Genomic DNA, 24,563 nt, shown 5'->3' with positions numbered 1-24,563 from the left:
ACTGTGAGGGGGCACTAAAGTCACCATCTGACAGATAAGAACAGTGAGGCTCAGGGAAGTCAACTACATGCCCCCAGCCGGCCGGTGGCTGAGTTCAAGTCCCACCTCTCTGCCAAGTGTGGCCCAGACGCACCTCCGCAGGCTTTTTTTTGGCCAAGAAAGATCCGAGCCCATAGGGAGACCACAGTGTGCAGAGAAGCAAAAGGCACAGGATAGGAAAAGCTCGTGTCACGTGATAGGCATAATCCTGCCTTTCTCATAACTCAGAAGGCGCTTGGTGAAGCGACCTGCCCAGAATCCATAGCTCAGGCGGCCCGGGCCATGCCCACAGCTGGGCCCTGAAAGGCCCCATTTCCATGTCTTCCCTTCCAGGCTCATGAAAGTACAATGGTTTGTGAGTGAGCCCCCCCAGACCCTTTTTGTTCTTGGCACTTCCCGGTAACAGATTCTGGATAATGGGGATTTACTAGGGCCGTAAAATAGAAGATAAACATAATACCCCAGCATCGTTTCAGAGTCAGTAAGTAATTACTGAGCATAATGAGAAGCACTCCACTCCCCTGAAAGGCAGCCTCCCTGAGGGGCACGTGGCGGGGGCGGCAGTGGCCCCTGAGGGGCCCCACGCAGGGTCTCGGTCCCCTCCTGCATCACCCCGCAGCCCCACACTGTCCTGCCTTCCATTCAGTGTTTGCAGCGTACCGTGCCTCGGATCCTTACAACATCTCACTGTGATCTCTTTGTCCTGATTTTGCAAAAGGTGATGGGGTGGAGAGAAGTGAGGATGAGAATTTAAAGTCCCTTGAAATTTCTAGTTCAGTGTTGTAAAAATATCATTTGAGAACATTTAAATAGACATTTGTGCTCATGCCTTAAATTTAGCAGAGACTTAATAGCGTTGAACTTGTTTGGCCCGTGAGTGCAGTTTATTCTGGAACTTGAGAACTTTTCAAAAGAGTGATCGAATGCAGCCCCTAAATATCTCTGGGCTGCATCTGTGTCCTGTGGGGGGTGTTTGCGCCCATACATATGTATGGCCATATGTGAGCGTTCAGAAAACTCGGGCATGTACGTGCAACTTGCTGGTCGTCTGCAGTGAGTCTTACTCCCAGGCTGGAGCCCCCGCTGCCGCCGGCTCACCTCTGGGCCCACACTGCAGAGCAGGATGTGGTCAGAGAGAGCAAACCTCTCTAAAGGCCAGCCTGGCCCAGCGCCACAAAGACGACTCGCCTCCCGCATCCCGCCAACATCCGCTGCTCCGGCCGCTAAATGGGTCCGTGACCCCAGCACCTCCGCCTCTCATGACACCACCAAAAAGCAAGATGGTTTCAGCGCTTCCTCCTCAGGGTGTCGGGACTACAGCCCCGCGGCCTCGGCAGGATCGAGGCCCTGGGCGAGATCCCATCCCCTCTCCCTGGGAGCAGAAAGCTAGGACTGTAACTGTGGCTTCCCCGTGCCAGGGCGTCAGCCCACCAGTGACCTTGAAAGCTTATTCCCCCGCCCCAGGCTGGCGCCATCCACCAGGCAGGGACAGATGGGGCGGGGGGCAGGAGTCTGTGCTCAGCCCCTAAAGCGCTCACTGGGTGTCGTCCGTCTCGGCCTCTCCACGGCTCTCTGTGCATCGCTGGCGAATTTTGTGGCCTCGCACTAAATCCTGGCCACTGATGCCATGCCTTTGGTTGCCACTGCAGGTACTGGGCCTGTCCCAGGGCAGTGTCAGTGACATGCTGTCCCGGCCAAAGCCTTGGAGCAAGCTGACCCAGAAAGGCCGCGAACCCTTCATCCGGATGCAGCTCTGGCTCAACGGCGAGCTGGGCCAGGGTGTCCTGCCTGTGCAGGGGCAGCAGCAAGGGCCAGGTAAGGGCGGCCCCGCCCCTGGGTGCCTACAGGTGGGGGGCGGGGAAACGTATGCGGGGAGATCACGAACTGCCCCCTTCCTCCACAACCTTTTGCCATGGGACTGACTTCAGTTTCAAGGGGAGAGAAGATTGTGCCTAGCTAATTTTATAAGCAGCGGAAAATGAGTTACTAATTAAGAAAATGCTGTTTATACATAAATATAAGTAAAAGTCAAGTAGCTAAATCAGGGAATCAGGAAAGGAAATCAGCCAAAGGCACAGAGGTGAGAGAACGGGCTCCGGCTTCCACCTGCTCCCGACCGGGGGGTCCCGGCTTTCCCTGGCAGAGCTGTGCCTGCCTGCATGGCCCCGAGTTCTGGCACCCCCTTAAAGGAGTGGGACCTTTGGGGTCCTTATGCTGTCCCTGTCCCACTGCACTGGGTGCATTAGGAAGCTTTAAGCGCCTGGGGTTTGTTTCCTCATTTAATTGTGACCCTTTGTCTTATTTAGTTCTCCATTCTGTGACGTCACTACAGGACCCCCTGCAGCAGGGCTGTGTGAGCTCAGGTAACCAGCCGATTTCTGTTGTCTTGTGTGAAATATTTCCCTCCCCTGTACGTTTTCCTGTCCTCTGGTCTGTAGCCGGGAGACTCAGAGGATCCCTGGCTCTGGATCTGAAAACACTGTATCCCGTCGGCACGCTAGGTTCTCGTGGTCCTAATTTCTAATGGAGACCGGGAGAGTCAACAGCTGAGTGAGGGTTTCACCCTCCAGCGTTTTCCCGCTCACCACCAAAGTCTTTCATCGGTCTGTGGCTTCTAGGTGCGCAGGCCTGGGGGCGGGGGTCCGAGTCAGGGACAGATTCTGTCCCCGGGGGGGCTTCCATATGAATAGGAGGGGACAGGATCGGGTGCACAACGCTCCCCCAGCAGGGTCATGGCGGGGAGAAGTTGAGCCCATCTGGAAGAACTTCGGGCCACCTTCAAGCAGGAAGGCTGGGGAAGAAGGAAACGGCTGGCAGGGTCACGGAAAGATGGCAGAGGGCCCCTGGGAGCCGTTCAGGGTGTGACTGGATACAAAGCCAGTGATGCCCAGAAGAGTGGGGCTGAGGATGTGAATCCAGCTGGGAGGTGGGTTGCGGGGGCGGGGGGGGCGCCTGGAGTGCCCGCCGGCTGGGACCCTCACCTCATCTGAAGCCCCGAGGTCTCTGAGGCAGCGTTTCTGCCCTGCGGACCCCTTGCGGCGGCACCGTGCTCCCGGACCCCCTTGCGTGTCCTCCCTGCGCTCCCGCTAGTGCAGAGCTTGGCTCACCCAGCTTCCAGGAACAGCCAGCATCTTGAGCTGCTCCTCGTTTTTCCTTTATTTTTCTAAACATGTTGATTAGTCTCCATATCCCATTGATTCATTGAAAACACAAACAAAGCTAAGTGAGGAGCGTGAAGCCCGCCAACCCGCTGCAAGTTTTACGAGGGGAAACATGTGTAGCACAGGGAACAGCTGGGCGGCAGCGGCCGTTACCGCTGAGAGATGCCAAACCCACGCACAGATGCAGCCCGAGCGGGGCGCTTGCCGCAAAGTTCCCGGCTGAGCTTGTGCTCGGGATATTCCCGATTTGATTTTGACCAAAATGGGGTGCGGAAGGCCATATCGTACCCGGATCGTTTGTCTCCTTGGCTGGACATCTACGTGGAGCGGTTTGTCCACCCGCAGAAGGATCCCAGGTACTTCCTTCTCACGTCATTTCCGGGTCGCTTAGTTTCATTAGCAAGCCCCAGAGAACTCACCCGGCCCTAGCTCGCCTTCCAGATGCATCAGGGCAAATAATGCACAGAGTCGTTTGTGTCAGAGCTTTGCAGATGTTTGCGTGGAAAATCAACCTTCCTCTTACTCCCGCGGAAAACTGGCCTGCCCCACCAGAGTCAGGACTAAACTTGGCAGGATGTGACGAACGTTTTTTAGATCAAAATCGCTTGTTCCTAAATAAAACGGGAAGTCTCCTGCAGTTCCAGGTCAGTTATGATCGACGCCCAAATCTCCGTGTGCGAACAAATCCTTGAAAAGAATGGCCCTTCGCTCTTTCATCGTACGGCAGGTAGTTACTACCGTGTTGGAGCTTCCATAGTCACATTCCCAGCGTGGGAAAACCACCCCGGGCTCCGCAGAGGGATGTAAATGGTATTTGTAAGATATCGGATTACTTTATAAAATAAAGCGATGCATAGAACTCGGGGAGAGTCTGCAGATTGGCGGAGGCAGGGAGCCTCTGGATAAAAGCGAGCGCTGAAGAACTTTTCAGTGGTTTCTGTGAGGAGGTGGCAAGGGGGTCTCTCGCTGTGTCACCTCAGCCAGACGGGAGACGGATTGCAGACCGTTTCACCCACCATGCCCGTTGTCAGTCGGCAAGAGGGAATCCGTAGAAACAATAAGCATGGTGATTGTGGAGAGAAATGGAAAAATATTTCATACATCCTAGGAAAATAAAACTTTTCTAAGATTTATTTATTTAGTTTAGAGAGTGCACGCGCATGCGTGCAAGTGGGGAGGGGAGGCAGGCAGAGGAAGAGAAAGAATCTCCAGCAAACTCCCCGCCGAGTGCGGAGCCGGATGCGGGGCTCAATCTCAGGACCTTAAGATCATGACCTGAGCCCAAACCAAGAGTTGGACACCCAACTGACTGAGCCACACAGACACCCCTAAACTTTTTAATATCATGATGGTAGCTAAGCCAAAATGTTTCTCTGGATTCGCAAAGACTAGAAAGTGCTTGTCAAAACGAGAGGGACGGTTATCACAGTGGCGAGATTGTGAGTAGTAGGTTTCCTTGTTTGAAATTTCTGTACTGTCAGTGTTATCCTTTCAAGAATGTTTCTAAAAATCAAAGTAGCTGAACTTTTCAGTATGTGGAATTTAGATTCGAAAAACAAAATTATTTTACGGTGATGAGTATTGGTAAATCATCAGGACGGATGCCCATAGGAGACTCCAAAATCTTCCCCGACAGAGTAGGGAATCGGTGTCTCTGAGGAGAGCTTCAGCAATGCTGCCACAGAGGCACAGTAGTGAAGCCCCTGGTTCTCGGATTTCCCCAGGATTCTGGTTCTCTGTTCTCACCATGGCTGCCACGGAATCCTTCCAAGGGGCCCCCTGGACCTAGAAAGATGCTGTCCTTGATCGTGGCTCCATGAGGCCTGTGTTGAAGGCGGCTCAGCATGGTAGAGCCAGCTGCCTGCGGGAAGATCATTCCAACCCTGGGTTGGTTGGTTTCTGAACAATGGCGAGAAGTGCCCATCGTGTGAGCCTCCAGGCCTCTGAGCTGGCCTGGTGGTGAGGGTAGCCTCCCAAGTGTGGAAGGACTCTGGAGGACTGGCCTTCTGTCCACAGCCCTTCAGTGAGAGAGGTACGGTCTCAGAGCAGAGAATGAGAGGGCCTAGTGCAGGGCTCTGTGCTCAGTTACCATGGCGATAAGGTGCCCGCGAGTAGAGTGGCCTCACTCATCTGAACAGCAAACTGCTGACGCAAGAATCTGTGTGCCTCACTAAAGAATTCCTGTCTGCCCGGCGCTGTCACCCCTCAGGGTCTCCGTTTTCCTTAATGATCTGTATGTCAAGCTTGCTGATGAGTTTTACAATGAGAGAGAGACTGAACTTTGAATTACATCACCAGTACCTCTTGGTGACCGGAACCATTCCTGAATGTTCCTTTGATGATCTGAGCGTTGGGGCGACAGCCTTGGACATTCAGGAAGGTTGATGCCCTGTTCTGCTGGTGACCTGTGCTTTTTCTCGGAAGCTGTGGAGGCCTTGATGAGGAGTCAGGAGAGCAGGGAGTTCCGTCCCAATCACATGAGTACATTTTAAAAAGGGGCGGGGAGGTTTAAAGGCCAGAACTTCCGATCACATGCTTGTTAATATATTTCCAGGCAGTCTCGTCCTCTGCAAACATTTTTGAGTTGGCTTCTTTCAAAGTTCCCAGTGTCTTGGGGAGGGGCATCTGCAATTCTATCCAGGGTCGTCTTTGATCGAAGATGGCAAACGTATTTGAAGGTAGAGTTGACAGGGAGGCCTTGGGGATTGATTCTCTGCGTCTTCCTTTTGTCTTCCATCCTGGGTATCGCGAGTCAGCCGACCTCACACTGCTTAGCAATGGCGGGGCTCTGGGGAAGCCAAGAAAGCACTTACAAAGGGGGCGTGGGCTGTGAGGCTTGTTTTCTCTGAGTGGGTCCTGCTCTCCATGCTTATCAGGCAGCAGGCTTTTTTAAAGGGAAGAAAACCTTAAGGTACAAGGGAGTGGCGTGCATGCATACGTTTATCTAGGTAGGTAGGTACGTACGTAGATAGGTAGGTAGATACGATCTAGTAAACCACTGGATTTTTTTTTTCCATTTTCCTTCCCTGAAGCTCATTTCATATTCACAGTTCCTTGGTGTGATTAATCTTTTTGCCCCAAGGGAAGGAAGGAGACAAGAGACAATCTAAAGGGGGCAGAAAAAAAGGGGGGGGGACAGATTTCCCTGGATGCGACGTCAGTCATTACATTACAGAGAACAAGCCCGCTCTGCTTTGTACGGGAGAGCATTTGGTTACTGTAGCTAATAAGCTTCCACCCCGGTCTCAGATGGATTATGGCAAACTGTCTAAGTGATAGGGTCGCCCAGCCTCCTCGGATTAATTCCGAAACATCCAGCTATTTTCCGAGTGTGTCAGTCAGGGACTGTGGGTTCCAATTCTTCTCCCCCTGTGGAGAATTCCATGGCTCCGTGTCGCTGTTCTCAGTCAACAGGGCATCAGCTGCCTCTTGAGGGGACAGCTGCTGCAGTGTCTTGAACGTGGGTGGTCTCACATGTGCCCCCTCGCTGACATGATGGCCACGGGCTGGGTGCTATACATGGCCTCAGGCACCCAGAAGAGTCCCATGGCCACAGCCCCTGGTGAGGGACAGGCTGACATTCCTTTGTAATATGCATAATGACTCTCGTTTCGTGCCCGTGAGATGACCAAGAAAATATGTCCAGGGTTTTAGCGCTTTGAACTCAGCAATAGGATTCTCATGCAGACATTTGGATAGCGTGTTAATAGGAAAAGGAGGGGCTAGTTGCACCCCCCAGAAGATTCCATGGCACTCTCTAAAACTCATCATTCAGTGCCTTAGACTAGACTTGATTTGATTTTTTTTTCCCCCTTCTCTTTTCTTTTTTTTTTTTTAGATCTTATTTATTTATTTGAGAGAGAGAAAGAGCTTGAGCAGGGGGAGGGGCAGAGGGCGAAGCAGGCTGAGCAGGGAGCCCAACGTAGGGCTCGATCCCAGGACCTGAGCCAAAGGCAGACGCTTAACCGACTGAACCACCCAGGCACCCCCTTCTCTTCTCATCAGAATAAATCAACAGTGGTTAACTGCCGGTTTTCTCCAGAAAGAATTACTCTAACTCCTGAAAAGATTTGTATATAACTGACTTATACACAGCCACAGACAACAGAGAGACAAAAGAGAATTCTGGAAGGCCACGTGTGAACCAGAAAGTGCCCCTCCCTAAGCCGGCGGCTGCTGCTCATCCTTGGACGTGGGGCTCAGCCTTGCGTGCCCGCTCATCATTGCCAAGATGTGGTGACACGGTGGCTTTCAGAAGAACTGGGCGCTCTGTTTCTTTCTTTCTTTCTTGGTTGAAACCTACATGAGGATGCTTTTATTATATCAAGAATGCCATAATAAAGAAATAACTGTCTTTTCTAAGGTCAGAAGAGACAGGTTTCTGGATGCAGGTGCCTCCCTTCCTGTTGTCTGTCATTGGGCATGTGTGGGCGCAGGCCCCGCAGCGCTGATGGAGCCCCAGCGAGGGGCTGGGTCGTGCAGGGCCAAGGCGCCAGGGAGGAGGACATTACGTATGGAGCTCTGCAGGCGGGAGGGTTGTAGCCGGGGAACCGTGCATGAGTGGAACCTTTGCAAAAGGTGAGAAGCCCCTCGTTCAGAGGGCTTTTTTTTTTTTTTCTTTTAAAATGACAGCAGGGGGCGCCTGGCCCGCTCAGTCAGTGGAGCGTGTGATTCTTGATCTTGGGGCTGTGGGTTTGAGGCCCACGCTGGGTGTAGAAATTACTTAAAATATTTTTTTAAAATAATATTAACAGGGTGCCTGGGTGGCTCAGTTGGTTGAGCGACTGCCTTCGGCTCGGGTCATGATCCTGGAGTCCCGGGATCGAGTCCCGCATCGGGCTCCCTGATCGGCAGGGAGTCTGCTTCTCCCTCTGACCTTCTCCCCTCTCATGCTCTCTCTCTACCATTCTCTCTCTCTCTCAATGAATAGATAAAAATCTTTAAAAAAAAATAAAATAAAATAAAATAATAATAACAGGGGCGCCTGGGTGTCTCAGTCGGTTAAGCGCCTGCCTTCGGCTCAGGTCATGATCCCCAGGGTCCTGGGATCAAGTCCCACATCGGGCTCCCTGCTCAGCAAGGACCCTGTTTCTCCCTCTACCTGCCTCTCCCCCTGCTTGTGCTTTCTCTCTCTCTCCCTAGTAAATAAATAAAATCTTTAAAAATAATAAAAATAAAGTAATAATAATAACAGAGTGACGGGAGGAAAGTGGATGCTGGGGGAATTTTGTCTCTCCTGTGTGTAGCTGCTGTTGTGTTGTGCTGGCTTGAGGCTTGTGTAGTAAGAAGGAAAGTACAGACGCAGGACAGACAGAGGCGCCTTGCTCTCTCTGGGTGACCTTGGCGACCTCCCCCTTTGCGGTGTTGGGCCTAGGATGCTGGCCTGCTCCCTCTCGTCCCAAAGTGCTGCTTCCCCCACTGGTGGCTCTTTCTCCAGAGGAGGTGAGCCTGAGGAGTGTATGCTCCAGAGCCAGCCAAGCCTGAGACCCCCAGCTGGGGCAGGCCTTAGGGAACTTCCCACCCAGGCCTAGAAAGTTCCTTGCTCACCTTGGGTGCAGTGCCGTAACTTGCTCTTCCAAGAACGAGGTGTCTCCCCCTGCCTGCCAGGATGGTCCAGGAAACTGTGCTCTGTGCGTTTCCTTCTAATTAATGTCTTTCAAAAATTGTCAACCTTATCTCAGCTAAGCTCGGGTGAGAAGGGGTTTGGTTGTACTACAGCTAATCCTTCAAGAGTGACAAGATGCAGGCTGGGGCACAGCAAGCCCACAAGGGCCTCAGAAGGGCCCCCCCCCCCAGCCGGCACGCCACAGGACAGGAGGCTGCCGTCTCACAAATTCCCTCGAAATGTGACTCATCAGGATCACCTCTCCCTCATGCTCGTGCCCATGCTGCTTTTCAGCTCTCGTAGCCACTGGGACTATTGTGAGACTCGTTACGGGGGGCCACTCGCATGACCCTGAGGCGGCCCTCCTGCAACATTAACACAGGAGGGCAGGGGCGAGTGGAGGCCCAGCCCTGCCTGCCCTCCTCTGGAGTACACTGTACCTGAAGGCCCCGCAGAGGCCTCCCTGGGCAGCCAGCACCGAGCAGGCAGGCCACTTGGGGTTTGCTCTCAGGCAGGCGATGTCGGCCTCACTGTTCCCGGGAAAGGCTGCTCTGGCATAAAGTGGGATTTGCCGCCATGCCTCTACCAAAAGAAAGGGGGGAGAGAATTAGAGTAACTCAAAATAAGAGATTTATTTGACTTTCTTAAAAATTATGATTTGTGGGGTTTTCTTGAATAAATGAAGTGCACCATGACTACAAAACGGTAAGATTTCGAAGGGCTTACACCCTTTTTTAAAAATAAGTCGCCCACCTTCCCTAATCCCCCAGGTCCCCAACCGCCCTCCCCAGAGATGATCCTGTTCCCGGTTTCCTATAGCCCGTCCCTATATCTAGATACTGTTCGGCACAAAAGGGAGCACGCACCTCAAGGTGCTGTGCCTTGCTCTTCTCAACTAGCAATATATGGTAGAGACTTCCTAGGCTAGTACACAAAGAATTTCCTCCTCCTCTTTTTACAGCCATAGGAAATCCCGTATCTGGATATATACCGTATTTCATTTAACCAGTCACTAGTGAGAGAGATGTAAACTATTTTTAACATGGGGCACCTGGCTGGCTCAGGCAGTTAAGCGTCTGCCTTTGGCTCAGGTCATGATCTCAGGGTCCTGGGATCGAGCCCCACGGGGAGTCTGCTTCTCCCTCTCCCTCTCCCCCTGCCCCTCCCCCCCCGCTTGTGCACGCGCGCTCTCTCTCTCTAATAAATAAAATCTTTTTTCAAAGAAAATAAATAAATAAATAAATTACTTTTAACAGCAATACCTAAGAAACTATCCCACAGTCAGTAGCCTCGAGCGTCCATGAGCAGCAGCAAGACAAGGCAGGCTCAGCGGACTGCCAAGGGCTCATCTGGCCTCTGCCAATGAGCGATTGGGTGGCCTCAGGCAAGTGACTCGATCTCTCTGAGTCTCAGTATCTTCTGTAAAGGAGAGAAGACAGTACCTGTCTTCTAGGCTGTTGGGAGGTTTAAACACCTTTGTGTACAGAAGCCTCTGGAATGCGCTGGCACAGAGGAAATGCTTTTTGAACCTTTACTTCTGCCGCCACCACAACCAATACTGTTCTACGCCGCTTCGTGTGTGCGTGGAGAGCTGCAGGGTCATACATGTGCACACCTCAAATGTCAGGCCTCTGGCTTTAAAACAGGCAAGAAATCCAGCCACTCACTCCTTGGGTGGAGCTTTGTCGAGCGCAAACGTCACTGGGTTGCAGCTGGCTCCAAGGGCCTGCCAGAGGAGGACCTGCACACAGCTCTCCAGATTCTTGGCCTCTCTGAAATGCCATCCGTCTTCGGAAGTTGCCTGTCCCTCTACCGTTCTGTAAAATTGACCCCAAATCCTGAGCTTCCAGAATAAGACTGCCGGTTATCGCTCATGCCATCTGGAGCAAGCCAGGCCATCTTGTCTGGATGTAGGGGTGACTGTTGGCACAGATGAGAGACAATACCATCCCCGTCCGTGCCAGCACGCCCTGACTCTCCTTTCGGAGAAGACCCTTGCAGGCCCTGGTCACGGGCCTCTGGACACGTCTGCCTTCTCTCCCCTTTAGACTTTCTTTGGAAAACAGAATTTACAGTACATTGGGCATTCAGTGCAAGAAGCAAAAGTAGGTCATAGGAGTAAACGAGGACTTGGGTTTTCAGTGGTTTGGTTCTAGGGAAGGCTGAAGAAAGCTTAAATGCCAAAACATCCTCAAGTTTTAAAAAGGTGGTAGGAATAAAATGAGGAAACTCATATATTTGTATCTCTCGTCTGCCGGGCACAGTGCTAACACCTTTAATCCTTCATCGGTAAGTGGAAATGATTTCCCTCATCTTACGGATGGAGAACACCAAGGCCCAGAGATGAGAGGTGATTTGGCCCCGGTCAGGAGGATGGAAAAGGCAAGAAGATGATCCTGAGGCCAGCGGCCCAGCTTGGGTCCAGGCGAGCTGTTACTCACCTCAGAGGGCTCAGTCCCCCCACCATGGGGGAGGGGTTGGTCCTTGGAACTACACTCAGAGAGAAGTCAAGGCCGCATTTCAAACCAAGGAACAAAACTGGGCTCAAATTACACATTTGAACAAATACAAAAAAGCAGATCCGAGACAAAAGACAGTAAAAAATCCGATACCTCCATTACCCTGGGATGCATCCCTTGTATTTCAGCCAGGAGCTGGCCAACAGAAGAGGAGAGAACCCAGGGACAAGTCAGTGGCAGAGTCAGACCCAACTCTGTGAAGTTTTGTGATGGAACATATGTAATCCATCCGGCCTGTGAGACGGGTCCATGCTGCTTTGAAACCCTTCCCATCTACATCCAAGGAAAATATACACGGTGGCGCAGGGCCCTCTCCCTTGCTGAAGGACAGCCTCGCCCTTTGGCTGTCTTGCCCTCTCCCTGCCCGCGGCCCTGAGCTGGCCCGGGCTCCTCCGGCCCCCCAGCCCCATGCACGCTGGCCCTTGGGCCATGCTCAGGGTCCTCACAAGGTGTGAGGAGGGCATCTCAGATAGAGAGCGAGCCAGGAGACTCCCATCACCGGCCTCATCTTGGTTTTGTGTTTTGTTCTTCCCTTTGGAAGTGGATTCCCTAAATATAGCCCGAGTCTGAATTGGCAGATGTTGGATTTGTCCTTTACAAGAGGACCAAAATTAGTCTGTCATTTGGCACCTAAATAAAGCAGCCAAACTGCCTTTGTACCAACTTTGCGACAAGGAGGGACTGAAGTTGCAGCATTTTGTCTGATAAGGAAACTTTCTTGGAAGCTGTTAGCAACACCTCCGAAGCCAAAAGCTGAGGGAAGAGAGAGAGAGAGGACGCCGAGTCCAGAGGGACGTGCCTTCCTCCTGGCTAGGCCTGCTCAGCCCCGAGCTTCACAGTTAGCTTTGTTCCACGTGGTTGAAATACCTCCTGAAATCGGAAGAGAGAATCAATACTCCACCGAAATAGCAACCGGAGAGAACAGCCGTGGTTCCTCTGTTTTGGGGAGGAAAAGAACAATCTGTCCAGAGTGCCTGGAGCCGGGTGAGGAGAGGGGCTCCCCAGGGGCAGCAGAAAGATGTTATAATCAATTACCACATCATAACACTGATGTATGATAATTACGGAGTGTTTCTCCTGAGATAGTGCCGCGTTTGGCTGGGATACAGTTCTTTCATGGTCCACTGCCTGATTAATATGCAAATAATAGGCTGATTGCATGATGAATGCAGAAAATGAGTTCGCTGATAACGTGAGCACTGAAGCGGGAAGATGATAAATTACTTTTACTGACTGTCCTACATTAAGTACCCTTTCTCAACAATTTCATCACAAATTAAGTAAAGCAGTATGGAGAGATTAGGAGGATGTGTAAAATAATGCACCTTAATAGCTTTTCTAGTACCGTAGCGGACGGCGGAGACGTTACTGGTTCTGCCCCGCATGACCCGGTGCTGGGTCAGCTCACCCACCCGCGTCGGATGGAAAGCCGAGGCGCAGCCCACCACACCGGCCTGTTCTGCGGCTGCTGTCAGCCCTGGATCCTCTAAGGAACATTCCGTCACAGCCCAAACATCATTACCCACACGCGAGGCTGCCTGGCGGTGTTATTGAGAGGGGACAGGCTGCTCTTGGGGCAGACGCTCGAGCCTCTGCACAGATGGGCACTCCGAAGCCTGCGGTCCCCCAGGGTGCCTGGGGGAAGGAGAGTTTCTGGGCTACAGGCCTAGGAGGCTCAGGAACAAAACCATATTCAAAACCACCTCTTCGAAATCTGGGAAAATTAATTCCGCTCTCAACACAGCGTGTGTGACCTGTCTGCCGGGGAACGTGGCTGTTGGGGAAGGCCAGGCAGGTTTGCCCAAAGCCAGAAAGGAAGCCTGGAGAAAAAGAGAGGACACGGGCGTGCGGGCGCACACACTCACACACGCTCACACAGTGATTAATCTTTGATTACAGCAAAGCAATTTAACTAGAGGGTTTGTTTTTTCCCATCTCGGTAATATATATTTAGACTGTTTGTATGACATACATTTTCTCTTAATGCACAGGGACGCATTGATAAGTGTTCATACACACAGCTGGTTCAGTAATAAGGTTATTGAAGGTAATTTGAAAGCATTATTTCTAAATCAGTATGGATCTGCAGAAAAGCTGGAACCCGGGTGAGCACCGAGCTCCTGAAGCAGGGCCAAGTGTGTCGCCCAGTGCAGCTTCTGCAGCTTTGCCAGGCTGAGTTCACTACAAAAGATGAATTGTAATTTAAGGAGCGTTTTTAATTTTGAACTGAATTAAATGAACGTTGAATTCCCAAACTCTGCCTTTGATGTGCGTGTTCCCTTCAGAGCTTATAAAACATGCACTAGAAATATGAGGATCCCTGAGAGAGGGCAGACGGACGCCCCAAATCTTCCAGGCAGGACGGCGCCACCTGGGTCAGCCCAGGATTGCGGAGAACGTCTCTCCCCCCATGTGCTTTCCCAGTTTGGGTAGAAAAGGGTGTGAAAAACCACCTCAAGAGCGAGGGAAGTGCCTGGTTGCACAAGATGGTGTCTGATGGGAGGAGCCGAGCATCCGTAGATCTCTGGGTGACAGTGGCAACAGCTCCTGCACCCCCGGGTGCTGTGCGCCTGGCTGAGGTGACCAGGCAAGGACGGTCCTGCCGTCTCCCACCGCGGGCCCACCGCCACTGCCAGACCCAAGAACTCAACACCCCCCTCCGGTGAAATGCACCCAACCTTGGACTCAGCCTTGTCTCCCCAGAACTGCTCCCTTCAGTGACTAGCACCCCACGCCCCGCCCCCTGCCATCATCTAAGCCAAAGTCTGGCAGCCCATCTCCTTCCTTCTCTTCCTCTTTACCCACCCTCCCAAACAGGCTCATGTGCACACACGCACGCACGCACACACATAGGCACACACAGTTTCTGTTTCCTAAGTGTCTCTCGGATTTTTTTTCTTCCCAGGCCCGTGGTCCCCACCCTGGCGCACGCCTCAGAGCCTTCTTTCCAGATGGCACATCCGGCTGCCCCACCCCCCCGCTGCGGCCCCTTCCCTTCTTAGTGTGTAACCCAGCCCACCCAGGCTCAGCTTCCATGTCATGGTGACCCCCCCCCCGAGCACCCCCGCCCTGCTCTCGTCTCAGGGTCTTTGTGACCATGACTTGCTTCATGACGTCTGCCCGGCTCCCCTCTGTGCCCCATCCCCTAGCACCCTGCCTGGCACTTAGAGGGGCCCCCTTATTGAATGAAAGACACAGGCCCTCTCTCTTCAAGTGGCTTAGAGGTCAAGTTTGGGGAGGTAAGCTATACATGGCCCAAGTTAAATAATAACCTTACTTTAAACTTTGTTAATAAGTAAAGTATTTCGGCTTCTACGTCACTATACGAGTTTCCTTGGACAGGCTTTAAAAAATGTTTTGCTCACGCATACACACAGCCCGGTACCTACTGTGCGCCAGAGAGCTTGTCTCATCTGCGTGCCTTCTGTGCTGGCAGGGGGCCGGGTATATGAGGGAGGAAGCACTGATGTGCCGTGTTGCAGAAGAAACTAGGACCGACAGAGTCGTTTTCCCTTTCCTGGGACAGCGGGCAGTCCCACCCAGCCCGTCCGGCCCCTCCCCAGCTCTTCCTGCCCCGAACCTTGCACAAGTTATTCTTTTCTGCCATTGGAAAAACAAAAAGAAAAAAGAAGGGATCTGGTAGGTTTGCTGAGATGTTCAGTGATTTCAGGCAATACTCGGACTGGCTCAGGGCCAGAGAGAGTGTTGCCAGCCCGAGGAGGGGGCAGGCAAGGCCTGGGTGTGGGTGTGTGTTGATGCTTGATGCCACCGCCCGTGTGGGAATGTAGCGTTTTGTAGCGTGGACACACCTTAGTATGTTATGAGGTTCCTTCTGTTCCTTTCTCAGTAGAAAACATCCAGGGGTGTAGAAAGCTCTGACATCTATTAAAGTATCCATGTATTTTGTTTCAAGCCCATGCTAATCCATCGAAAGGCTGCTCGTGCTCAAAAACAAAAAACTCCACATTTTCTCTTGGCCTGGAGAAGTCGGCAGTGGTCCTAAGGGGCCGCGAGTGTCTGCTGTCAGACCCGGAGGCAGGGTTCGGGACTGAGGAGCCCGTCTAAACAGCCACCACCACTGGGGCTGGGTTTGGCACTGGGGACATTGGTAAAGGAGTCTCACGTGACCGTGTGGGGTGGGCCTGATGGATTTCTGACAAAAATACAGGACAGCAAATGAGCATCACCGTGTACGTTTGAGGTGGAGGGGCTCAGGTTGGGGGGTGGGGGCTCTCCTAGAAGAAGGCAAGCGAGTCCCAACACGGCAGCTTGGGTTCAGCGGCTCCATCACGGAACCCACATCTGAACTCCACTCAGAAGCATTGCAGACTGCTGGTCACCCTGTGGTGGCCTTCAAAGCTGTCAGCCCTGTCCACTGGGAAGGCCTCAAGTGGGACAGGGTCCTTCCAGGCCACCAGGCCTCCCGCTGGACCCAGGATGCCAGCACCAGGTGCCTCAGGACCTTTTGCACACCCTGGCCCCACCAGGCAGCCGCAGCTGGAGAGCCTGCCATCCCCCCCTTCTGGCTCCATCTTCCACTCTTCCCCTCCCCCGTGCACCCCCTTTTCCTTGTCTCCTTGATTTCCTCCCTCGCTCCTATTTCCATGTGCCAGCCCCGGCCATGCTGCTCCCCGGCTCTGTTCGGCAACCCCCCGCCCCCCCAACTCCTCCCTCCCGTCTCCCATCTCCCCATACTTGTCTGTCTTTATAGTCACTTGGAATTTCCTGGCTTGGCAGGGGCTCAAAGCCTAAACTATGGACATAATGAAAAGTGGTGCATCAGACCAGCCACCAGTTAAATAATGTTTGGGTTCTTGTCAGAATGTCACAGAGTACCCTGTCATTTTGTTTCAGCAACTTGTCCTTCTGAATGCACAGTTCGCCTTATGGCATGCCAGCAGTAAAAATGTCACTTACAATAATTACTTTTTGGTGAAAATGCTTGCTGACTTCCTACCTTCAAGCTGTTTTTTACACAGTGGGGAGATAATAAGAAATGACTTTATCCTGACTGCTCAAATGAACACTAAATGGAATTTGGGTTATTATTACTGCAGATAGAGGGCCGGGTATGGAAATTTCAGCGGTGGATCGGATAAACTGCAGGGAGATGTGTCTCTGGAAATTATGGCGGGGGAGCGTTTTCAACGGGCTTTTGTTGAAAACTTAAGGCAGCTGTTGTTTGCCTGCTGTTTTGGGAATATAATATTTTTCATAATCCTTTTATAGTTCCTGGATGCCTCATGCATTTCGGAGGGCCTCGAGTCACTGCCTCTGCTCTCCTTATCTTACTAACCAAGCGACTCCTGTGCAAGATTTGAAGCTTTGCGCACACACACACACAAAAAAATGTAATCCACATGGGTTACTCCGTAATGTAACACCTTACTATTGCTGTCAATATCGGGTAGATGAGCTCTGTGCCGGGGCTTTCCCAGTATGCAAATTGCCCATTTTCGATTGGCCCAGCCCTGCGGTCTGCGGGTGCCTCCGAAGCAAGATGGGTGTCTGATTTCTCTTATCGCCAGTGCCCGGCGGACTGCATGGCACAGAGTAGGCGCTTTCAGAATGCTTGAGTGAGTGAGCGAGGGAGCAAATGAATGAACGAAGGGCAGGCACGCAGCTACTCCAGTGACTGCCAGACAAAGGGTGGGTGGAAACACGGAGGCTTTCCACTCTCAGTCTGGTTCAGATCCTTCTCCAGCCATGATGACCTGGACAAGTAATATTGCCTGTCTGTGCCTCAGTTTCCCCGCCTGGGGTGCGGAGAATCAGATGCAGCAGTGTGTAAACGCCCTCCATTTAGCGCTGGGTACTAAGTGCATTCTGGTTCCCTTCCCTAATCCCAGTAGTGGATTGGCTTTTGGGTGCTGGCCATCCTGTTTTTGAGATTCATGCATGGTGACATATGGATTGTAGAGCAGTCGTGTCCTGGAAGGCAGGCCCAGTCGTGCTGCCATGAATGGACACCCGGGTGCGGGCCCCCTGTACAGGTGGGCTGTTTTGAATACAGAACATCTGACCGGTTCCTGGCTATGTCACCGGACAGGACATCTTAAGTCTGTCAAAGGAGGGAAATGGATATACCTGCCTCACACTGTGAGGTCCTTGTGAGGAGCGCAGCTGGTCATTCTCGTGAGCCTTAGCCCAGTGCCTGGCACGCAGGGAGTGCACGAGAAATGATGTTAGCTTACGTAGGAGCTGCTCTTATGAATGATGATAAAATAAAGCTTCTTTTTTTATTTATTTATTTGAGAAGAGAGCATGAGCTGGGGGAGGAGCAGAGGGAGAGGGAGAAGCAGACTCTGCACTGAACATGGAACCTGACATGGGGCTCGATCTCATGACCCCAAGATCATGACCTGAGCCAAACCTAAGAGTTGGACAGTTAACCGACTGAGCCACCCAGGCATCCCAACAAATACATTTCAATACAATTTAATAACCGCTTTGTAAAAACAAAACAAAAAAACCCATCAAATTCAGGTTGTGTTTCTTAGCAGCAGCCATGTGGGAGGTTCAGTCCTCACTGCAGCACTGTTGGCATTTTCCAGATGAGGAAACCAGATGTCCCAAGAAGTTGTGAATGTCGTTCATGTGAACACAGCCGACTAGTAGAGGTAGCCCCATCCCCGAGTTCATATCTTAATGCCAAGCCCAGGACGACTCCTTTTTTTTTTTTTTAATTATTTTTAATTACATGGAGTGGAAGAAAGCCTTATTCCTTCAGAAAGTATTGCTTTAGACAGAAGTCTCTGTTTACTGATACTTGGAAAACAAAACCAAAAAAAGTAATATTTCTTCTTTTCTGTGGACAACATCTCTTATTCTGTTAGGATGGTCAAGGACAGGCAACCATGTGTCCTTCCTGCACCCAGGAGCGGGGCCGCCTTGCCGGGGGCTCTGGCTTGGCTTTGGTTACTGAGTTTGCTGCTATGGTGCTGGTTCGGGTGCTGGAGCTGGGTGCTTACTGGAAACAGCTTTCTGAAGAAATGACTCTTTCTGGGCGCCTAGGTGGCTCAGCCAGTTAAGCATCTGCCTTCGGCTCAGGTCATGACCCCGGGGTCCTGGGATCGAGCCCTACATCAGGCTCCCTGCTCCGCGGGGAGTCTGCTTCTCCCTCTCCCTCTGCCTCCCTCTCTCTGTCTCTCATGAATAAATAAATAAAATCTTTAAAAAAAAAATAGAAGTGACTCTTTCCACAGTGATGTTCTCAGCATGAGAACTCGTGGGGTCTCCAATGGGGCCGTTTGCTATTGGATCTGTCCTGCCTGTCCAAACACAGGGGCCCGATTCTGCTTTCTGTGAGCTGAGAGCATGGTGGTTATCTGTGTGCACATGTGTCTTTCCATGAATAACGTACCCCAGAAAGAGCACTCAGCTTCGAGTTGTCTGTTACATTTAGACCCGGACTCAGAGCGGAGTCCAATGCACACCAGCCCGGCAGCACGCACCCACTACCTTTCAAGGCCAAGGTGGGGTTTTGATCTTAAGGGCTTTGAGCCGGGAGCTCAGTCTCGGCTGGCGCCACACAAAACGGGAAGCACCAGGGCAGTGGCTCCGTGCGGTCTGTCAGCCAGGCAGCCATGCTTTTGACCTTGCTGTGGGTTACAGGACACAAACCTGAGAAGGAATCTGTTTATCATGTGGGGATTCGTACTATCCTTGACAGTCTGCAGTGAGCAAGATGGATGATCTGCCAAATCGGTCCCTTGCATGGGTGAATCAGGGCAAATTTACAGTACAATTTCTTTGCTGCTTCAGATACAAAAATAACATTTGCTGGGTTTTATATCCAGTTGTATGATGACCTGGAGGTGAGCAGAGAGAAGAAATCCGATTTGTAGGATTCATATTGCCTTAAAGATTTATATGGATCATTTCTGCTGTTTACGCCTATCTCTTTTACATCTTTCACAAACCAGTGGGTTGTGGTTTTTTTTTAAGCCAGATCTTTGAGGTTGAGGACACAGGTTTATGTGATGGTGGGACTCTGTTCCTGCTTAGGACAATAAACGGGTTTATCGGTTGAGTTGCAGTTTTATTTGGGATTTTATCTTTCTAGGTATTTATATGAAAGAGCCCTTGTATTCGGAATACATTTCCCATCCTCTTGAGTTCAGAGTAGGCTCTTATCCTGCATATGATATGTCCAGGAAAGGATACCCCATGTCTATGGCCATTTGAAATTCAGTCATCACTCAGGGTTAACATTTTGTTTCATCAGGTAGTGAGTATTTTGAGAGGGGGGCGCCCGTGTGTGCTGATGTTCCGTGAGTGGCCTGCTTTCTGAGGCATATCATCTCTCTAGGGCCAGAGAACCCACGTGATGACACCTGGCCTGGCCCCTCACACATGGTGCCGTGCGGTCTTACCATGTACCCTGCTTGATGGGGGGGCCGGGGAGGGGTGGGGGGAGACCATACCAGACACCAAGCCGTCGGCAGATTTTTACCTCATGGGTAGGACCACGGTGCTAAATCACTCTGCACTTTCCTTCCGGACACAGCCTTTCTCTGTATCTGGTAATTAGGACATGGCTAAAGCCTTTATTCCAGACATCCCAAAACTAAAATGGATGCTGGGTTTCACAGGTGATGCTGACAGGGAGACCAGAAGGGACTGCTCCCCAACAGAGCACGGGGTGGCACTCCCCCCTGGGCACCTGCGATGGGACAGAGACCCTTCTTAAGAAGGGAGAGCGTGGAGACCTGGCTGCCACCCTGGCCCCATCTCTCCTGGCAGTGGCCACAGCATGGGTGGCATAGATAAACAGAGCTCCGCCTTCAGACGCGCGTCCTGGGGTTTGATGGGGAACAGAGTGGGTGCTCCTCTTCTGTCGGTTCCCTCCAGCTGGGTGCTCTGGAGCCCTCCGGGGTCACAGCAAGAACCCACATGGAGTCCCGGGACTGAGTCCTGCCCCCCCTCCCCCGGTGGGGCCAGCCGCCGAGGCCTTTAGGTCTCCTCTTCGAGCTTCTCCATAACCATGGTGGCCACGCCCTGTGGGCAGCCCTCGTTTAAAAGAACCCACCCATTCATCTTGTTCTGGAAATTATGGACAGAATAAATCTGCAAATTATAATTTAGCCAAGGTCCTTCTGAATTAGGGAATGAGGGGGGCCCGTCGGAAGAAATCACGACTGTGCGAGCCCGTGGTTCATAGGACAGCGGTTTCTCAACAGAATGCCCTTACATTGGGCCTTCAGAAACCTTTCGTTTAACCCCCGAGTTTTTCTTCTCTTGCTGTTTAAACAACAAAATAAAAGAACATGTTTTATTTTCTAAGACAGAACATTAGCGGGTTCTCCCAGCCTTAGAACCATAGCTGCCATGCTGTATGCTTGCAAGGGCATTTCACTGATACTTCCTAGGTAAGGAAGGTAGACGTGCGCCCTGAAAGACAGCTCTTTTCAGCCCCAGATTGTCGTGTGCTTTAATTACAGAAAGCACTCCAAAGACCTCTGCTAGCTGTAGCCCTGCACCCGAGTCACCGATGAGCTCTAGTGAATCCGTCAAGAGTTTGACTGAGCTGGTCCAACAGCCCTGTCCCCCCATTGAGACGAGTAAGGATGGCAAACCACCAGAGCCCAGCGACCCACCCGCCTCAGACTCCCAGCCCGCCACCCCTCTGCCTCTTTCCGGACACTCGGCCCTCAGCATCCAAGAGCTGGTAGCCATGTCTCCAGAGCTGGACACCTACGGCATCACCAAGAGAGTCAAGGAGGTGCTGACAGACAACAATCTCGGTAGGTTCCCTCCCCGGCTGCCAAGTCGGGGGCGGCAGGTTGCTTCCTGTTGGTTTCTGGAGGGATGGGTGGAGGGCACTCAGGCTGAGCCAGCCAACGGGTTTAAGCGTTGATAAGCTACCTCTAAGAACATACAGTGCCGTCCGGCTTTGAACACGAGCGCTCCTGAGGGCGGTCAGCCCCGGCCTGCTCCTGCCCCGCCCATGGCGCCCCCACTGGGACCTCTTAGCGGATACCCATACGGCTGGAGCGGACTCAGGCCAGCCGCTGAGACCGCCTGACTGGGGCATGCCCGGTGGAACTCCCAGTCCTCGAGGGCTCCAGCTCTGGGCCCGAGCAGCGTCAGCCCAGCCCATCCCATGGCATGTTGGGAGGGTCCCCAGACTGGGTTCATATCCCAGTTCTTCCTCTTGCTCTGTCCATCATCCTGAGCAAGCTACTCTCAGAGCCTCCCCTGTACCTCTGGGATAGCAGTGCCCAACTTGGGCCTGTGAGTAGCAGCACCCTGCCCGGCAGCTAATAGTCCATTATTGTCCCCACCTCCTGCCTGATGATGCCGGCTCCCTTCCCCAGGCCCTCCACTGGGAGGCAGTAGAGAGCCCCTATGGAACTGAGTTCACCACTCCTCCCTCGAGGGTTCACCGCAAACCCAGGCCCTTAGCTTTGCGCATGCCCCACCCGAGGCGACTCTCCCCTGAGGGCTCTGTGGCACAGTCAGTAGCTGTGACTCTAGGAATATTAGAGCATTTGGTCATTTTAAACCTTTGTGCTCCTGTGGTTCAGTACTGACCACATGGGGTTCTCCAGGCTTGGCCACCCAGAGACTGGAAACAGCCACTCCCCAAACACTTAACGCAGGCCTTGAACTCACAACCCTGAGATCGAGACCTGAGCTGAGATCATGAGTCAGACGCTTCACCGACTAAGCCATCCAGGTGCCCCAAGTCCCCCAAACACTTCTGTCCTCACTTCCCAAGTATAGATGTCAATTAAGGAGCACTGTTCTGTGCGGTGCATGTTACGACAACCCCGAAGAGTGGCTGGAATTTGCAGAGGGGCCTTGCATGTCTGTTTTTCCCAGGGGATAGGAAAAGAAGGGAGTAGCAGTGAAGTGAATTCCAGGGAAGTGTGTGTGGTGACTTCACAGCGCGGAAGCTCGGCGGCCAGCTTGCCCGGTTAAGGTCCTCCACCCCAGTGCTTGCACAAAACAGAACAAGAGAAAAAGTAATGTCAATTGAGAATGTTTTTAATTAAGTTAATTCAAAGAAATAAAAATTTAGCTGTTGATTTTTTTAAATGGCTGCAAAGTCCAGCATGTTCATCAATGATTGAAATACGTAGGGGTTCCTAGACACAGGTCATCCCCTACCTTACAGTCTTATCACGAGTCCAGAGAAGCAGGCCCGATAGATTATTGCTGCCCACTCCCTTATAGGAAGTGTCGTTTCTGTAATCATGGGCAAGCAGCTGAAGAAAACTCCTTTTAAACCACTGAGAAGGGGCACCTGGGTGGCTCAGTCGGCTAAGCATCTGCCTTGGGCTCAGGTCACGGTCTCAGGGTCCTGGGATCGAGTCCCGCATCGGGCTCCCCACTCAGCAGGGAGTCTACTTCTCGCTCTCACTCTGCCTCAGTGCACTCTGTCTCTCTCTCTCTCTCAAATAAATAAAATTTTTTTAAAAATAGATAAATAAGCTCCTGAGAAGTTGCAGGATCGCAGCTGTGAGGTCCTAACATTAAAATCTCATCCTTGGCATTCCCATCCCTGTTTCCATCCTTGCTGGAGCTCTGGCTGGTGTTGGTCCTGTGCCACCACAGTAGAACCCCACTGGCCTGTAGAACTCCCATTTTCAAATGCTGTGAAGCACAGAATCAGGGGTGAAACTTACCACACCAGAGAGAGGACTTCCTCCTCTCGGAGCAGGAACTTCCGGAAGAGCTCCCTGGCGGCGCCGCCATGGAGCTGAGAAGCCGTCTCAGTGGCTGCTGTAGCTGGTCTTACCTTCTCCAGGGAAGAAGCTGCCTCCCCTGCTGGGGTCTCTCAGTGGAGTAATGGGCACGGAGGGGGCCAAATTATAGCTGAATTATGCAGCTGTAAGGCCAGGCATCCTCTTCACTTCTGACTTGAGATCTTGAGGTGTTCATAGGTCAGTCTCTTGAAATCATAAGCAGAGTGCGTGTGTGCGCACATTTTATCGGGTAAGGGTCAATAGCTTCCTTCAGGTTCTCAAGTAGGTCCATGACCCAAAAACGATTGAGAGCCACTGCTATGAAACCTCTAGAAGTAATAAAAATTCCCAAGAATATTCATATGATTTCCTCTCCTCCCCCACCCACAACAAGGTGGGTCAAGCAAGTAGTAACCAGCTGTTTATTACATCTCTCACTTTCCTGAACATAGCGAGCTCCTTGGAACGAAACGAGATTCATTTGCCAGGTTCAGAATTAGATAAAATTTATTTAAAACAACCACAACAAAAATCTGGTAAGGATTTAGGATGTTTATAGGCTAAACTAAGACTTTGAAATGCAGGGAACCACAGGTTTACAAAATCGGTAAATGTATCTGTAAGTTAAAATGACTGATGCCAAGGGCACCTGGGTGGCTCAGTTGGTTAAGCGACTGCCTTCGGCTCAGGTCATGATCCTGGAGTCCCGGGATCGAGTCCCACATCGGGCTCCCTGCTCAGCTTCTCCCTCTCCCACTCCCCCCTCTTGTGCGCGCTCTCTCTCTCTCTCAATTCTCTTTCTCAAATAAATAAATAAAATCTTAAAAAAAAAATGACTGATGCAAAAAAAAAATTCTCAAAATCCAAAGCTTTCCGTGCAGTAAATTTCAACTTGAAGCCTGGCTTTTTACAAGGAGGTGCTCTGCCATTTCTCACACCTGCCCTATGGGCACAGGTGGTGGTGTTTCCCGCAGGCGGTGGGCGTGAGCCTGTCTGTCATCCACGGTCATCCTGCCACGGAGGGGCAGAGCTGCTCTGGGCCCGGGGGTCATGTTCCCTACGCTCTGTGGCACCAAACACTGGCCTGTCTGATCCCAGTCTCCATTTCCACCTAATAAGTCCTTTCATTCACGTTCTCCCATCTGGTCGCTCAGGTTGTCCCTGATTCTCATTTGCGCCTTCAAAAGTGCCGGCCCCTCTTAACCTGCTGCTGAATGGCTCTCAGAGAAGAGACATTTTCTTTTTAAGCCTCTGACGAACATGGCCATCCTGGGGCCGCTCTGCTCTCCAGAGCAGAATTCCCTCTGATCAGCCTGGGGAGCAGGCTGCCCACCACGGCCTCGGAGAAAAGGCATCGAGGAAGGGGTTTTGATCCCCTTTGAGCTCCAGTCAGCAGAGGCAGCTTAGACTGCGGGAATAGACTTTCGAATTGGAAATGGCCTGCTTTTCAGAAAAACAGAGCTGAGGGGCTCTTTCTCCTTCTCTTTCCTGCTGTGACCTTGGGTCAAGTGGCCTGTTTTCTCAGCAAGACCGGATAACCTTGCTA

At 51.9% G+C, this 24,563-nt stretch overlaps 1 protein-coding gene across 6 annotated transcripts in view; it reads left to right on the top strand.

Moving 5' to 3' along the window:
- Positions 1-24,563, top strand: part of CUX1 (cut like homeobox 1) — a 350,704-nt gene that overhangs the window by 289,724 nt on the left and 36,417 nt on the right. For 3 of the 6 annotated variants that reach the window (XM_028110252.2, XM_028110251.2, XM_028110250.2), the window contains exons 19-21: positions 1,689-1,854; positions 2,346-2,402; positions 20,768-21,070. The exons of the other annotated variants lie outside the window; for them this stretch is intronic. In XM_028110252.2, the coding sequence (XP_027966053.2) occupies positions 1,689-1,854; positions 2,346-2,402; positions 20,768-21,070 (526 nt within the window). The remainder of the gene's footprint in view (positions 1-1,688; positions 1,855-2,345; positions 2,403-20,767; positions 21,071-24,563) is intronic. 6 annotated transcript variants of the gene reach the window in all.

The sequence above is a fragment of the Eumetopias jubatus genome, unplaced genomic scaffold, assembly GCF_037043125.1.
Source record: "Eumetopias jubatus isolate StellerSeaLion01/CBP00866 unplaced genomic scaffold, mEumJub1_p1.0 scaffold_12, whole genome shotgun sequence".
NCBI lineage: Eukaryota > Metazoa > Chordata > Mammalia > Carnivora > Otariidae > Eumetopias > Eumetopias jubatus.
This window is presented reverse-complemented; position numbering and strand designations above follow the sequence as displayed.